Genomic DNA, 17,328 nt, shown 5'->3' on the forward strand with positions numbered 1-17,328 from the left:
GATTCCCCACCGCTCCCTTCCGGGGGAGATGAGACATCGCTTGACTCCAGAGCCTCTATTTTATCCACCAAAGTAACTTCTAAAAGTGCACTGCAATCTTACAGTTTATCAGATTCTCCCTGTAGCGGTCGACCTTGGGGACCTTAAATCAAGACTCATAGCAGTTTGAGACTGAAATTATACCACTGTTTTGACCCGTTTCTTTTGTTACCTTCGCAGATACAAAAAGTAAATATATTACGTATGACTATAACATAAAGTACATTATGTACCTTTTTTCCTGTGGTCGAGATTAGTACTTTATTTACGTTTTCTGATGAGACCGTGTGTCCCTGCAGCTCTCACCAGCCATTTCCAGGAGAACATGCCAGGTACAACAGGGTTGGCATCTGCCACGCATATCAGGTCCGCCGTCTCCCCCGTGTCCACGTGAACAGGGTCTCTCTCTGCCATCACACTCGGCGCGTCTGCAGGAAGGGAGAGGGACACGACAAAACAAATGGAGCCGTGCAGACTCAAAGGTTAACATAACAAAACCTTGGGGATCTGCCATTTGCCGAGTCATTACACAGGAGTGTTGTATTTTTATAATTATCGCTGAACTCCTTTTTGTTTTCACCTCATTCATCACCCTTAAATTGGACATTGAGGTGTTTGAAATACACTTAACCGTTCGTTAACCTCACTATATGTTTTTGGAGCGGTCCGGACACTTTGCCGACCGGTGGGAGGGTCATACTGTATGACCCAGAAGAAGCTATTATTATACTCTGAAGCTGTTTCCTTACTTTTACCCAAGTAAAATTTGCATGAACAAAGTCCCATCATCCTCATATAGTGCGTCCAGATCATCAGCGTCAAGCTAACGTTCATAACTAAACCCAATGTCCTCACATGCCGACTTCAAGTTTAGCAGCAATGTAGAAGTTTCAACCATACAATCATTTTTATTTGTACCACGTCTTCTTTTCCCAGATAGCAAAAGGTGTTAATTCAATGTTGATTTATGGTCACAATGCTTGATTTTTGGTTAAGGTCGACGATTGATGTTGAATCACCCATTAACCGCTAAAGCGATTGACTAATGTTGAAAACATATCATTGAATCAATATTGTTTTGTGGTTGCATTTTAATGATTGAAATGCCAATATCTAATAAATGTTGAATCAACGTATGGCTGCTGCTCAACGTATGCTGTCGTCATTGTCTCATCACCCAGACTGCACTGCACTTGTGCCCCGCCTCCCAGAATGCACCTGTGCGGCAGCTTACTGGCAGCTAGCTACCTCATGTCTCCATTGTCTCTCTGCATGGTGAGTACTGCATGGCAATAATGTCGATTATGTTGTATGTTGTATGTTGTATGTATGCTTTCGATTGCAAACGCCAGTGGAGTAGTGCCGTGTTCGTTTTTACATGGTAGAGAATATTATATTAACCGTTATGCATGCCCTGCTAGCTGAAGCTAATTTAGCTAGTAGCGTTAGCAGTTAGCTATAATGTTTCTTGATTTTGGTGTTTAGTGATATCCACCTGTTGCATATAAGAATATAAGAGGCCAGGTATCAACGTTAGCTCCCGGAACGATAGCCAGTTAGTTAGCACCAGCCAGGTATCAACGTTAGCTCCCGGAACGATAGCCAGTCAGCCAGACCAGCCAGGTATCAACGTTAGCTCCCGGCTAACTGGCTATCGTTCCGGGAGCTAACGTTGATACCTGGCTGGTGCTAACTAACTGGCTATCGTTCCGGGAGCTAACGTTGATACCTGGCAACATTGAATTAACGTTTTTAAAATCAAACGTTTTCAAGTATTATTATCACTACTATGTCACAAATACATGTAGAATGTAAAACGTTAGTTTAGCAATAGGTTAAAAGTGAGTTTATATCATTTTAAGTTATTTTTTCAACTCGCGTTTTTGACCCGGAAGCGGAAATGAAAATGTTGAACGATCAGAATTGGAATCTTTTTGCGGCCATTTTCAAGAGGACCTCGCTAGCTATCTGCCAGTGTTGAAATTTCACCAAACTACACTTCCTGTGGTCCGCTATGGTCGTTCAAAGTTCGGCGTTCTGAATGAAACATATCAATAATTGTTATGATTCGCGATAATAAGCTACAAAAGGTAACGTTTTTGACAAATATTGAAACGCAGTCAGTTTCTCCACACTATTGTAATCATGTAGGAATAATTAGATCTGAAATTAGTTACAAAATGATTACACTGTGGGAGAAATAAAAAAGTACAGTCGATTACATTAAATATCAGTATATGTTATTAATATTATGCACGCTTGGTGATACTATATCCAAATTGAACTCGGCCATTTGAAAGATACTATATGTATATATATATAAATGTGCGAATTGGCTATAATAAGGTAATGTATAAGCATATATTCTATATTCTATAATAATATTTCAAATTGCATTGGTCCGGATGGGAGAATTCAGTACTGTATATACAAAACCTTCAATTTGATCATATTCCCTTTATTAATGTCCTTAGATCTTTTGTACACATGATCTCAAGAGGGTACTGAATGAGCTCAGTGGCAGTTTTTTAAGTTTGGTCATTATTATCATGGTTTTATTCACTGTCAAAGATGAAAAGAAAAATCATAATTCATATTTTCCTTTGTTTCATCAGAATTTAAGCAAGCCTAGTAATAGACACAATATTTCTGACACTGAGAATACATTCATTGAGGTCCATAGATGTTCCTAGATACCAAGAATATGCAAATAGCCCTTGTAGAAGTGGAGCAATATTCCATTTACCTAGGTATACATTTTTACTGATTTTCACCTGGGGTGGAACAGGTTAAACTGTTAAATGGTCATTTTAAAACTAATATAAGAAATTAATGTATAGTGGTATATTTATGAGGGGAAAGCATATTTGCAACAACTTTTAACATTTATACAGGTAGGTTATTGATAACTAATTCTGTTATGAGTGTCATATTACAGTGACATTCATACAGTATCCTTTGATTTCACATAATTTAATTATTATTTCACAATAAAATGCTGTAATCAAAATCCTCTGTAATATCACATCAGATTTTGTAATCTCACAATAACATAGCAATATTTCACATGAAATAATAGTAATCAAAATCGAAAGACCATTTGCATATTATTGGTATCTAGGGACATCTATGGACCTCAGGGAATGTATTCACATTGTCAGAAATATTGTGTCTATTGCTTATTTTTATAACGTAATTTTTTTCTGTGGCTTATCTAAATACTAATTTGATGCTATGACTATGTTTATATCGCTATATGCTTCATCTCCCCTTTAAGCTTAGGCACTCTTTCGAAGTTGGTTAAGGTTAGAGTTTGTCTTAGAGCATGGCGATAGAACGCCAGGTAGTTTGCAGGCTGTTTGGCGTGCCACTGGTCCTGCTAATGTTGAATGAATGAATGAAAACTTTATTTAACAGATTGCAGAAGGGGTACAATACAGTATGGCTCAATACACACAATTGTTAAGGGGATGCAGACCAGAGAAAGATGTTTTTGTCTCGTTTACATCAGGGTCCCCCATTTTCAATTCATAGTGACATTTATGACATACACATGATGACATTTATGTCTCCCCCCTTTTTTCTTTCTTTTTCCAGAATCACGTACCAGTTTCAAGAAGCCGCACGTTGCAGCAATTGAAGCAAAGACCTGTTCTAGCCAAGTAAATACCACAATTTATGTACCATTACATTGACTATATAGTTAGAAGTTTGGTTATATGCATGGTATTTTCTAATGAACAATATAACAATAATATAATAATGGACTCTCTTGATATTGATCAAAATGTAGAATTATGCAAGCTTTTCACCCTGCACATTGCAATGCAGCACATTAAAGGGGAACTATCTTATAAATGGCCTTTTTGAGTGTTTAGCATTGTTTCCTAGCTATGTGAACTTATATTAATATGATCTATGTCTCAAAATTCTCATATTGGCGCATTCTTCCAATTCTCCTCTCACAATATTCACCCTCACTGAACTGAGTCGTTTGAAAATGTGCCTATATGTGATGTCATATAGTCACTGCTGCATGTTAATGTGCAGGGGAACACGACGATGCACAGTGGTTTAGGAGCCCAGGCTCAAAACAGCTCGAAATCTTGAGGTAGAAAAATGCTGTTTTTGAGGACTTGATTAGAAATACAAAACAATGAATACAAAAAATATATATATTACAGAGGTGTTCCATAGACTCACAGGAATTGTGTAAAAGTGCCCAAATAGTGAAAGAAATAGTAAAATAGTTCCCCTTTAATCAGGACCCTCCCCCCTTTTTTCTTTCTTTTTCCAGAATCACGTACCAGTTTCAAGAAGCCGCACGTTGCAGCAATTGAAGCAAAGACCTGTTCTAGCCAAGTAAATAGCACAATTTATGTACCATTACATTGACTATATAGTTAGACATTTGGTTATATGCATGGTATTTTCTAATGAACAATATAACAATAATATAATAATGGACTCTCTTGATATTGATCAAAATGTAGAATTATGCAAGTGTTTCACCCTGCACATTGCAATGCAGCACATTAATCAGGACCCTCCCCCCTTTTTTCTTTCTTTTTCCAGAATCACGTACCAGTTTCAAGAAGCCGCACGTTGCAGCAATTGAAGCAAAGACCTGTTCTAGCCAAGTAAATACCACAATTTATGTACCATTACATTGACTACAGCACCTCATCACTATGTCATCTTATTCTCGGGCTAAAAGACGTAGAGTCAACAAATTACTGAGAGAGACAGAGCAGGCTATCCTCACTGATTATAAGTTAATTGTTGCTGCTAATTCAAGGACAAACCATCACTCTTTAGAGAACTACAACACCCCATCTGGTGTTTCACAGCGTAGACAGATGGCCGGCGATGATGGGCAGCTTATGAAAGGCAAGTCTATTGGACATGGTGTAATTCCTCGTGTGATTTGCTGCTTATTTTTATTTCTCACTTAATGATTTTAACTCTTCTTCTGAAGACCTTACCATCCAGAAGAATAATTCAATGCTGGCTGAATTACTTGTCGTGGTGAAGGATCTATCGAGAGATGTGCAGTTCATCAAGACCGAGTTGGCTGAGGGCAACATATCTGGTGGGACCAGGGGACACGGCGTGGCCACCACAACCACTATGCTCCCCTTCCAGCTGCCAATCGCCAGTGAACAAGACTTCAATGAGACAGAATCATTACTGATGGAGCAATCAGTCCGTCAAAAGATGGTAATTTATTGAACTGCATTCATTTATCAAATGTAGATCGTTTCAGTGTGGTCTTGTTCAGGGGAAAAATGTGTTTAGCACTTTCTAGTTCAAAACGTGTTAGAGCTTGTATATCTGCTATTTATGAAACGTTTTGAAATTGTTCAAATATACCGTTTACATATGGACAGGAGGGTTAATGTGGTTAAACCTAATGACTGGCATGGGCTGGAATATCAGTGCATGCATAAAGTGTGTGTATAAACAAGTTGGTTGCTCTGTGTTCATAAAATAAACGTTATGCTGTTTCTAACGCAGGGCCTTCATTTTCTTCTCTCTGATTTAGATTTCTCGCCTGGCTTTGGTAGGAGGCACCAATTCAGAGAACCTGATCAGACTGATGTTGAAAACTGCTATGACCAACGCCCTGGCCAGTGGGTTCAACTGGGCTGGAAAGAAAGACAAGCGTTGTTCAGAAAGCAAGAAGCCATTCAAGCACACCACACTACAAGCCTGCATGTTTGGTGAGCTTCCTCCCCTGCAAACTACTTCATAGGTTAAGTTTAGGTAGTGAGGTGGTGATGCTGGTGATGCTGGTGATTCAGAATATAATTATGCTGTTGCAAAAACTTTAAAAAAAAGTGTTATGTTGGAATAAAGTGATGAAAGTGCAACCTATAAGAAATGGACAACGTAATTGAGCTTTAGAGGTGCATGGATACACATTGTATTGCCTAGATGGTGTCAGGCTAGGCGATTGCTTAATTCTCTTTCCTGTCCAGTCTAACTGGATGCTGACTGTAGCTTGTTACTGTAGACCTACAGAGTGAGTAATTGAGTGATTAAAAAAAATCGCACTCGTGTGAAGTGAGGGCCGGGTGCTCTTATCATCGTACATCATCTCACCCACCTCTCTTCCTCCCTTTTTTATTTTTGTGTCTATCAGCTGCTGCTCGACAGTTTTACCCCAAGCTGACCGACCAGGACTACAGCGAAACTGTCAAGAAGTGGCTTCGTTATGCGCCAGACCGGGAGGGAGGCATCTCAAGGAACCGAAGTGACCCAAACTTAAGTCAAGCGAACCAGAGTCAAACTTAGGGTACCCCAGCACAGCACAGCACACACACACTGTTTCCCTGGTTCATACAGTACAAGGAATTACCCTGGCATCTACTTGAATGACTTATGCTGCTTCAGCCTGTTCTTGGAACCGAAGTGACCCAAACTTAATTGTCAAGCGAACCAGAGTCAAACTTAGGGTACCCCAGCACAGCACAGCTACCCCAGCACAGCACAGCACACACTGTTTCCCTGGTTCATACAGTACAAGGAATTACCCTGATGGACACTGTTCTTCCATGGACGGCATCTACTTGAATATGCTGCTTCAGCCTGTTCTTGGAACCGAAGTGACCCAAACTTAATTGTCAAGCGAACCAGAGTCAAACTTGGGGTACCCCAGCACACTGTTTCCCTGGTTCATACAGTACAAGGAATTACCCTGGACACTGTTCTTCCATGGACGGCATCTACTTGAATGACTTATGCTTCAGCCTGTTCTTGCAGTGTTTATTTTTTTTATTTTTAATTTTAACCTTTATTTACCCAGGGTAGGTTCGCTGAGCACAGATGCTCTTTTTCAGCTACGCCCTGCTTCACATTCACAGAGTTCCATTCACACCTGGGAGCTGCCCAGGCCTAACAAAATTAATAGTTGGTTTCAGGTTGCCGACCGACCCTGCCGATTTAGGTGCGACCCAATATATTTTATGAGTTTTTAGAAAAAATTATGAAAAAAAAAAAAAAATAAACCTTTTTAATAAAGTTTCATAGAAATCTTAGTCAAACATTTAGTATTATGGATATTAAACATGCTGGCAGAGTACATGCATCCATGTTGTTGTGAACATTTTAATTAAATAAAGAAATTCCCTATCCATAGTCGCCGTGGGAAAGAATAAAATAAAAAAATAAAATAAAATAAATTCCCTACCTACCCATGGCCAAACTGACAACCAACCTGAAACCAACTATTAATTTTGTTAGGCCCCAGTACAACCACAGTCTGACACTGTTGGCCACTGAGCAACTCCACTGGAGCAGTTGGGGGTTTAGTGCCTTGCTCAAGGGCACTTCAGCGGTTGGTGTTAAGGGTATGGGAGAGAGTTATATGGGAGAGAGTTATAGAAACATTAGGGGTGTAACGGTACACAAAATCCACGGTTCGGTACGTACCTCGGTTTTGAAGACACGGTTCGGTATTATTTTCGGTACAGTTAACCTACTAATAACACTTAAGTAAATCTGAAGATTATTATATAGCAGATGCCTTGGAGGATAAGTCGTGGACAACTGTAGATCATCTAAGCTCCACTGTGTTTAAATTCAAATCCTATGCCATTGTTTATATTTAACCCTTGTGTCTGAAAACTAAAGTATTATACTCTTATTAGGGGACTAAATTGAAAAACTCCATAAAAAGATTATGTTGAAATAATTTCCCACTTTCTTTTCCATAAATATTTTATTCAACTTCAGCCCTGATCATAACCATTTTTTATATAATTTTTGTAATGAAATACTCCCACTTTTCTGAAAAGAGTTGTTAAATATGACAAAAAAAAGAATATGTGGTGGTTATGATCGGGCTGAAGTGGAATAAACAATTTATGAAGAGTAAAAAAAAAAATACAAGATAATTAAAAGATTATGCCACATATTATGTTGGCTCATCACTGCAAAGTTATCAAACAAATACGAATCTGATCAGACACAAGGGTTAAGTTGTTGTTCCCTTTCTAATTTCCTCAAACATCTAGTCTAGTTAATGTGATCAATATTATTTGACAATTGATGCTTTTTGTTGGACATTTCAGTCAGTAGTGAGCTCATACTTTGAGCTCATACATTTATAGTTAAAATGATTGCAATCTTGTCTTCGTTGTGCATGAATGCGTGTGCTCACCACACACAATATGTGTGTCACTATTCTGGCAGTGGCTATATTGTTAATGAAAGCCTGTTATAAGGTCTGTTATTTGTTTTTTGTAAAGTTTTAGTCACTGGAAGTTCTGATACCCTAGAAAAAAATAAATTTTCATTTTAAAAGCCATGTTGTCATTTTTGTTCACACATTTTTGGAAATATGGTCATATAAGAATTTTATTATTATTTATTTAACAATAGTGTGTTTAACAGCAGGACAAAAACATGTAATGTTATGATGTATACATATCAGCAGCAATATTTTAATGTAAAATGTACATTAATCAGTATTGATTCCTTAACTTTACAAGTTACAAGTAGATGTACAAGTTACAAATGTACAAGTAGAGTACCATTTAGATCAGGGGTGGGCAATTATTTTTCCCGGGGGGCCGAATGAGCAACTGAAAATATGTTGGGGGGCCGGGCCAAAATTCCAAACTCAATTATGCATAATATACATTTTATTTCTATATAAAAAGCAGTAAATGGCATTGTTTTGCCCCCTGGTAAGAGTGTATGTTATTATTTGGCAATTAAAAGGTGAGGTTAGCTTTCAAAAATATAATTTATTCAAATAGAATTTATTTCCAAAATTATAAACTAAATGTGAAACATGAATAACGAGTTTCTATTGTTTCTATTGAAACAAGGATTTTCTTAGCTTTCTAAAGACATCACATCATCTTATAGCAAAAATAAACAAGACATGTCACTGAACTGTGTAAAGAAAAGTGTCCCCGTTTTGTAGCCTTTTTTACTTTACATGCCTATATTAAACATTTAAGAAAAAAAAATATCAAGTGTCCCATTTCACTTGTTATATTTCCACATTTTAGTGTTCTTCAGTTCTTTTTTGTTTCATTCAGTGTGAGAAATCCAGTCTCTGTTGAGCTTTAACAAGTCCATCAAAGTCAGGTTGCATGTCTGAGGTGGAGATGCGAAGCAAAGCTGCCAGATGTTCATCAGTGAGAGAGGATCTGTACCTGGACTTGGTAAATGTCATGACTGAGAATGTCTGTTCACATATGTAGGTGGATCCAAAGAGAACCAACATCTTCTGAGCATGTCTCCTAAGCGTATATTGTGCGTGTGAACGTTGACATGAAAAAAAAAGCTAAAAAAAAAAAAAAAAAAAAATATTAAAAAAAATATTTTTTTTAATTTTTTTTTAATTTTTTTTTATTATCATGTAATCTTTCGCGGGCCGGTCAGAATCATCCCGCGGGCCGGATGCGGCCCGCGGGCCGTACAATGCCCAGGTCTGATTTAGATTATGGTTGAATAAACATTGATGTCTAACATTGATTCAATATAAAATCAACTAAAATGTGCATGTAGATTACCATTTAGATTATGGTTGAATAAACATTGATGTCTAACATTGATTCAATATAAAATCAACTAAAATGTGCATGTATATTACCATTTAGATGATGGTTGAATCAACATTGATATAGTATCAGCTATGGTTGACACCTAACGTTGATTCAACGTTAGGGTCATAGACAACGATCTATATAATTTAGATGTCAGGCTTCAACATAGATTCAATATTTCTGCTGAACCCTATTTCAACGTTGATTCACTAATTTTTTGCTATCTGGGTTCTGTCTGGGACTCACCATAGAAGCGTGTGGTTGTGATGGCGGCCATCGTGTTTTCAAATTATTTAGTGTATTGTGCTCATGTGACCACTAATTTCCAGAGGAAGTATCCCTGAAACAGGTCTAGGTTTAGCAGAATAATTAAATATGGTGGTGCAGAGAAGCCACGCATAGTTTCAACAGGCAGCATCCAAAGGCAGCCTGGCTACAACCGCCTCCCGTCCCGACTCTCTTCATCCCTCTGTCACTATGCATATGTCCTGGTTACAGGGGGCCGCATCCCCTCCCCTTCCCGCTTGTCAAAATCCCTCCGCCTCAGAGAGACCCTGCGTCCTTCCAGCAGGTATCGTGTTCTTACAACCATTAGCGGCTGCTTGTCTTCCCTCGTGTTCCTACACGCGGCCCAGCGGTGGGAGAGACGCCGCGGAGAGGCAATACATGCAGGTCCTCGACGGGATCCGCCACTGTCTGCCTTTTAACCAGGAACGACATGGTTAAGTGGGTTACACTGCCGGGCCCGCAAAACCTATTACGATCCTCCATACATTATGAATACCTACAACTGTCAGGTCCGATCGGGTGGAGGCGGCGGCGGTGCATTAGGCTCGTACCGTGCGCTCCGGTGGAACAGGCAGACCTAGATTCTCCACAGTGTTATTATTAAATCATCAGCGGAGAGACCAGCGGGCCGGGGGCTGCAGGCTGGGCCGGGGGCTGCAGGCTGGGCCGGGGGCTGCAGGCTGGGCCGGGGGCTGCAGGCTGGGCCGGGGGCTGCAGGCTGGGCCTGGGGCGCTGCTGGACGTGCAGGGCCATGTGTGGGGGCTTAATGACAGTGGGCAGGTTGACAGGGGCGTGGCCCCAAATGCATTGTGTACAGTGTGTGTGCGCAGTGTGTGTACAGTGTGTGTGTGTGTGTGTGTGTGTGTGAGGAGGGGGGAGCAATGTGATGGGGGGGGGGGGGGGTTCATGCATGGTACGTGTGTGTATGAGTGTGTGTGTGTGTATATTTGTGTATGTGTGTGTGTGTGTGAGGAGGGGGGAGCAATGTGATGGGGGGTCATGCATGGTGTGTGTGTGTGTGTGTGTGTGTGTGTGTGTGTGTGTGTGTGTGTGTGTGTGTGTGTGTGTGTGTGTGTGTGTGTGTGTGTGTGTGTGTGTGTGTGTGTGTGTGTGTGTGTGTGTGTGTGTGTGTGTGTGTGTGTGTGTGTGTGTGTGTGTGTGTGTGTGTGTGTGTGTGTGTGTGGGCAGAGCGATGCGATGGGAGGGGGGGGTGGGTTCATGGTACAGTACATGTGTGTGTGTGTGTGTGTGTGTGTGTGTGTGTGTGTGTGTGTGTGTGTGTGTGTGTGTGTGTGTGTGTGTGTGTGTGTGTGTGTGTGTGTGGACATGTGTCGTGTAAACTAAAGAATGGTATACTGTGTTAATTGAGTTATGGCTCATCTGCTGTACTTCATGCTGTGGGTGCAGATGCTCACACTGGACGTCCAGGGTGATGGAGATGCGGTTGGACCCCTCCTCGTTGGAGCACTCCACCGCGTAAACACCAGCATCCCTCCTCGTCACATTCAAAATCTCCAACGACAAATCTTCAGACCACTGGTAGCGCGGATCCCTCTCTTGTACACATGCACACAGACACACAAACACACACACGCACGTGCACACAAACCACACACATTGGTAAAATGGTAACTTAAGTATTCATTATACACACATCAACCACATGTCCTCTGGCCACTTGTCTCTAAGTGACATCTAATCCTGCATTATTGATTGGCCTGGCCGGGCTCCAACACTAAGCCAACAATAGGCAATGTGTGGGATACCTTCTATAGCACCGCACTCAGCATTTATTAGTTGGGTTTCCACGCTGGGAGGGTGGGGGCCGGGTTTATGGTGTGTTACGGTGTTGGATGGAGGTGTAGTTACAGTGTAGGGCCCTGATGATAGTGACAGGGAAGACAAGCCAGGCGGTGGGATGGTCATGTTGTATTCACAGAGACAGCAGTCCTCATTTAGACTGCATACATTACAGCCATAATGAGAATCACATCTGGCAGCCTCCCGTGCCGGCCAACTTGACATGTTTTATTCAGACCCCCGAATGGCGGAGCCTGGCGCGTAGTGTATTCGCTGGCTCAGCTGGATTTGGACCCCGGCTGTATAGAGCCATCACAGAGCCCGGGGATCACCTTTGACCAGCTTCTCCCTGCGATGGAGCCAAGTGCAGGAGATCTCCTCGGGATTGGCCGAGACCAGCAGCGGGATGGCGGCCGCGTCGTCCTCGGTGACCTGGACCCGCTCGGGCTGGCTGGCGCCGAACTCCGGTGCGTCTGTCATGCGGCGTGCAGGGTTTACATGAAGCAGAGGCACAGGGACAGGTATAAACACGGGCACACGGAACAAACGGCGAGAGAGAAACAAACACACAGACACAAAGAAAAAACCACGTCGAGCATGAAAGCGGAGACACAAAACGCAGAGTCAGACCCGTGGAAAGTCGGCATCCCCCCACCGGTGACTCCAGATCGAGACCGACTTCACGTGGCAAACGCGGCGAGCGGGGGAAGAGGGAGAGGGACGAGCGGTAAAACGCAGAGTGACAGTACCGTTGTCCAACTGCAGGCGTTACAAACAAACAGTGACATTCCTTCATGCTCACACACAGCGCCAGGCTTTGAGGCGGTGGCTGGCTGCCATCTGTGAAACACCATCAAAGGCAAACGTGGCTGCAGAGCAAAGCAAACGCACAATTAGTGCAACAGAGCCACGGAGCACAACAAAGGGCTCTGGCAAGAAATACACAAGTGCACACACACACACACACACACACACACACACACACACACACACACATACACACACGCACACGCACACGCACACGCACACAGGTGAACATACACACATACGTGAATACACACATACTGTGTAGATGGATACAGGTTAGGGCTGCTCGATTATGGCGAAAATCCTGATCACTATGATCACCGATCACGGTTATTAAACACGATTACTCATTGATTTGAGAACATTATGACAAAATGAGAGCACCGTGGCATGCAGCACAATAATCGGGTTGATCTCGATGATCTTGTTTTCATGATCGTAGGGAAGCCAACATTTTAATTAAAACTTGATTAATCGGCCAGCCCTAATACAGGTCTGTCTACACACTGTGCACCGTCATAGATTATCCTTATGACTTCAAAAGATATATTATATAATGTATTATATATTATATTATACCGTCTCCCGTTCACCCACTCATCCCGTTTTAGAGACGTTATACTTTGCAGAGAAATAAGAGGCACAAAAGGTTTTCGTCTTTATGCCAATGCAGCAAAGTACAGGAAGCCAGAAGAAAGAAAGATCCTGTTCAGTGCAACAGGCAGAGCCATTGGCACTCTCAGCATAGCACCAACCAACATTGTAGAGCGCTTTGAGTAGCACTCTAAAACGTATGTGCAGCCAAGAAAGAAAGAAAGAAAGAAAGAAAGAAAGAAAGAAAGAAAGAAAGAAAGAAAGAAAGAAAGAAAGAAAGAAAGAAAGAAAGAGGAAGGCCAACTATACAGGCTACTTACAAAGCACGTTGAGTTTGTAGAAGGTGTTGGCCCCCTCTGCCAGCAGAGAGCTGTAGGCCTGGCAGGTGACCCTCTGGCCGTGATGCTGCGAGGCCAGAGGGAAAGACAGGGCGCTGCGCACGGACACTCCACCAAACTCTGCCCTCTTGGGTTCTTGTTCTACCCCCTTCAGCCTACGAGACAAATATCATCCGGAGTTAAAACCTCAAATCCGGTATGTATTTGACGTGGTAAATGTGGGGTGTATTCACATGGAAGAGTTTGATCTGTAGATGGGGACTAAAGGTGGGCATTATAGGCCTACTGAGAAAGAAGGCGGACGTGCCCCTAAATAGAAACATAAGTCAAATGATGTTGTCCCCGATATTTAACATTTACATTTAGCTGATGCTTTTATCCAAAACGACTTACAAGTTCTGTATGACAAGTCATCAGGAAGGGTACAACTCTTTCAGCTGAGTAACAATGAACGGTGCTGCAACTTGGGTGCTCTTGTTCATTTCATAACCTTTTCATATAATTTGTTTTGAAAATATTGAGGCCAACATGGCATTTCACTATTTCGAAAGCCTTTCTGGTGATTCTAAGGCGAAAAAAAAGGCATGTAGGCTACTTGAAGAGAATGGACTAACGTTATATGGTGAAGTAGCTAGCGGCTAACATTTCTCTGCTGTTTACAGCCTCACAGCCAATAAAACTTAATTTACGATATACATATTTGTTCCTTATTCTCACCTGTTATGAAATGGGTAGAGCAGACATACGTATGATTTGACTTGGGGGCCAGGGTCTGCTTTGATCGACTCTCCCTTCTGAGTCTACATGTGCCCTCTTGATAGCCGCCAGCTATCCGTGATGCCTCAACTGGTATTATATAAAACTTTCAATTTGGATTTTTGATTATGTTATTAGACTTATTACTAGTACAAAGCGTAACACAGCAGCTCTTTGGCATTGTGATGCACTGAAGAAAATTACCCTTGATTGTGTTTAATTTGCCGCTTTTCCGATCTGTTTCTGCACTAAATGAACCGTACACAATGTACCCGGGGGGCGTGTTTCCCCCACGCTGCAGTTGCCTAGCAACAACAGACAGGAAGTTGACTTCGAGAATGACCACACACTGCCAGGGGAGCCATACTGTTGCCTTGAGCCTTTGAGCCTGAAACTTCCTTAACCCTTATGTGGTGTTAGGGTCTCCAGCGACCCGTTTCAAGGTTATAATATGTAATAACTACCATGTGGTTGATTTGATTAGAACAAGGCTTTATGGGCGGTCAGGTGGCGTAGCAGAGATTGCGTTCGTCACCAACCCCGGAGACGCTAGGATTCGCCTGTTCGAGTCCAGCTCACAGCTCCGGGGTTGTCACCAGCTTGGCTGGCCATTCACACTAATACAATTGGCTGTATTAGAGGGTGGGAGAAGCTGGCGGGGTGGGTCCGGGTCATTGGAAACAGCGACTCCTACAGTTCGGTCGGGGCGCCTGCTAAGCACGGATAGGATCTAAGTGGGATAGTGTGATCCTTCCACACGCTACGTCCTCTCAGTGAGAATCCGCGCTGCCAGGTGACAAGAAGCGGTTGATTGGCTAGACGTGTGTCGGAGGAAGCACGTGATAGCCTCCACTCTCCCAGACCGACTGTGGGGGGTAAGTGCGCAGCGACCAGGAAGGGGATTGGGAATTGGCATAACGACTAACATTGGGATGGGAGAAAATCAGAGGAAAAAGGAGGGGGAAAAAGATATAAAAAAAAAAAAAAAACAAGGCTTTATGATATCCTCCACAACACATAATAAGCACAGCAAAACTATGTTTCACCATTTTGAAAATTCTGAAGGTATCTGCAGAAAAAAAGGTACGACTGTGGTGTTAGGGTCATTCTTGACCCGGCAAGGTAAAACTATACTATAAAAATACTAAATATAAATAAATAAAATAATAATAAATATACTAAACTTTTTTTCAGAAGTTATATTCTAATATTGTTCTATTATAGTCAGAAAACATTATTATATATGGGTTTTACATTTAGTATATTATGATTGAACAACCTCATTTTCATCTTAAAAATAAGGGACATGATGTGTCTCGGGGGCCATAAAATCAAATTACAATGGGATTATATGGTTATGAATGCATATAATGTTAGTTAGGATGTAGTATTAACTATATTGAGTGATACTCCTTTCTTTTTAGTGGTCAGGACTGAGTTAGACCCCGGGTCAACATTGACCCGCTAACAACGGTCAGTGGTGCCAATTCCTTTTTTTTCTTCTTTTATTGATCTTTTTCCCCCTCCATTTTCCTCCGATTTTCTCCCATCCCAATGTTAGTCGTATGCCAATTCCCAATCCCTTCCTGGTCGCTGCGCACTTACCCCCCACAGTCAGATCATCTGGGAGAGTGGAGGCTATCACGTGCTTCCTCCGACACACGTCCAGCCAATCAACCGCTTCTTTTCACCTGGCAGCGCGGATCCTCCCTGAGAGGACGTAGCGTGTGGAAGGATCACACTATCCCACTCAGGTCCTATCCGCGCTTAGCAGGCGCCCCGACCGAACTGTAGGAGTCGCTGTTTACAACGACCCGGACCCACCCCGCCAGCTTCTCCCACCCTCTAATACAGCCAATTGTATTAGTGTGAACGGCCAGCCAAGCTGGTGACAACCCCGGAGCTGTGGGTTGCTGTGGGTTGGTGACGAACGCAATCTCCGCTACGCCACCTAACCGCCCCTCAGTGGTGCCAATTCCTAACACAACATGAGGGTTAAACCACTGACAATCAGAATTACAGGCCTATTCCCAGTGTTAACAAAAACGTGACTGGTGTAAACAAAATACAATAAAAAAATACATGTATCTGTTAGTCCATGTATCTAGAGCTATCCATGGAAATCCATGAAAATGTGTCTCACATTCCTTTTAAAATGTTGTATCATCAATATAAGTTATATCCACCGTATTCTCAATCTTAAAGGAACACTTTCCGACTTTCTCCAGAGTCAGACAAGAAGATAGATTTTACAATTTTCTCTCTGTGTGTTCAGCTGCAAGCTAGCCTAGCTTAGCCCCAATTAATGGAAGCGGATATAGACCACTAGCTGTCGGCCAAAAACACCTCTCCTGGAAATTTAAGCTACTGTAGGCTAGTGATCCGCATCCGCTTCCATTAATTGGCACTAAGCTAGGCTTGAAAGCTAGCCCGGAAAGCTTCCTATACTGAATGCACAGAGGGGAAATCAGTATTCATATTCCTGTCTGACCCCAGAGAAGACGGTGAGCGCATTTCCCATAATGTTGGCGTGTTCCTTTAAACAAAACAAAACAAATAAAGAGCGTGGGCAGTTGAGACACGGGAGAGAGGGCTCTGGCAGCAGGGTTCATTCCTAGAGCAGCAGGCGCCCAGGGGCTTCCTGAGGCAGTGGTCTTAAATCACTAAACCATCTCTGGGTACACAGTTATATGGTCCAATTTAACACAGAGACAAATTGTCCAATTAAATGCAGCAAACACATCTCAGTCTTAGAGGGGGAAATATATCCATGTTACCTCTACTAGGTTATATAGTATGTTCAATTAATTTCAGTTTTGTAATTATATAACTGCACAACTGTCAGTGGTCAGTAGCTGATTCTACATTATTACATTAGAATGTCCAGTTACCAGAATTCTGATCTCATGTGTGTGAGATGGTAAACCTGATAAGGGTTAACCCTCATTAACACTCAAGGGTTAACCCTCTCCCACATTGCCAATGTTTGCCTTTTTGGGGGGAGATAGCAGGTCAACAATAGATGCTACATAGAAGCGTAATACATCTAATCTTCTTAAAAAGGAAAAGAAAAAGGGAGGCACGATGGCTTAGAGGTAAAGAGGCTGGCCAGTAACCGAGAAAGGCCGCCGGTTTGATACCCG

The 17,328-nt window shown here is 42.1% G+C and overlaps 1 protein-coding gene across 1 annotated transcript in view; it reads right to left on the bottom strand.

Moving 5' to 3' along the window:
• The window catches only part of nphs1 (NPHS1 adhesion molecule, nephrin), a gene marked incomplete at its 3' end in the record, with an annotated part of 212,975 nt that overhangs the window by 44,801 nt on the left and 150,846 nt on the right, over positions 1-17,328 (bottom strand). Inside the window, exons 13-16 of the mRNA XM_084336716.1 lie at positions 13,412-13,584; positions 12,030-12,163; positions 11,306-11,426; positions 346-467 (exon numbers count right to left, since the gene is read on the bottom strand). Coding sequence (XP_084192842.1) covers positions 346-467; positions 11,306-11,426; positions 12,030-12,163; positions 13,412-13,584 — 550 coding nt within the window. The remainder of the gene's footprint in view (positions 1-345; positions 468-11,305; positions 11,427-12,029; positions 12,164-13,411; positions 13,585-17,328) is intronic.

Source organism: Notolepis coatsorum (genome assembly GCF_963971535.1).
Source record: "Notolepis coatsorum genome assembly, chromosome: 19".
NCBI lineage: Eukaryota > Metazoa > Chordata > Actinopteri > Aulopiformes > Paralepididae > Notolepis > Notolepis coatsorum.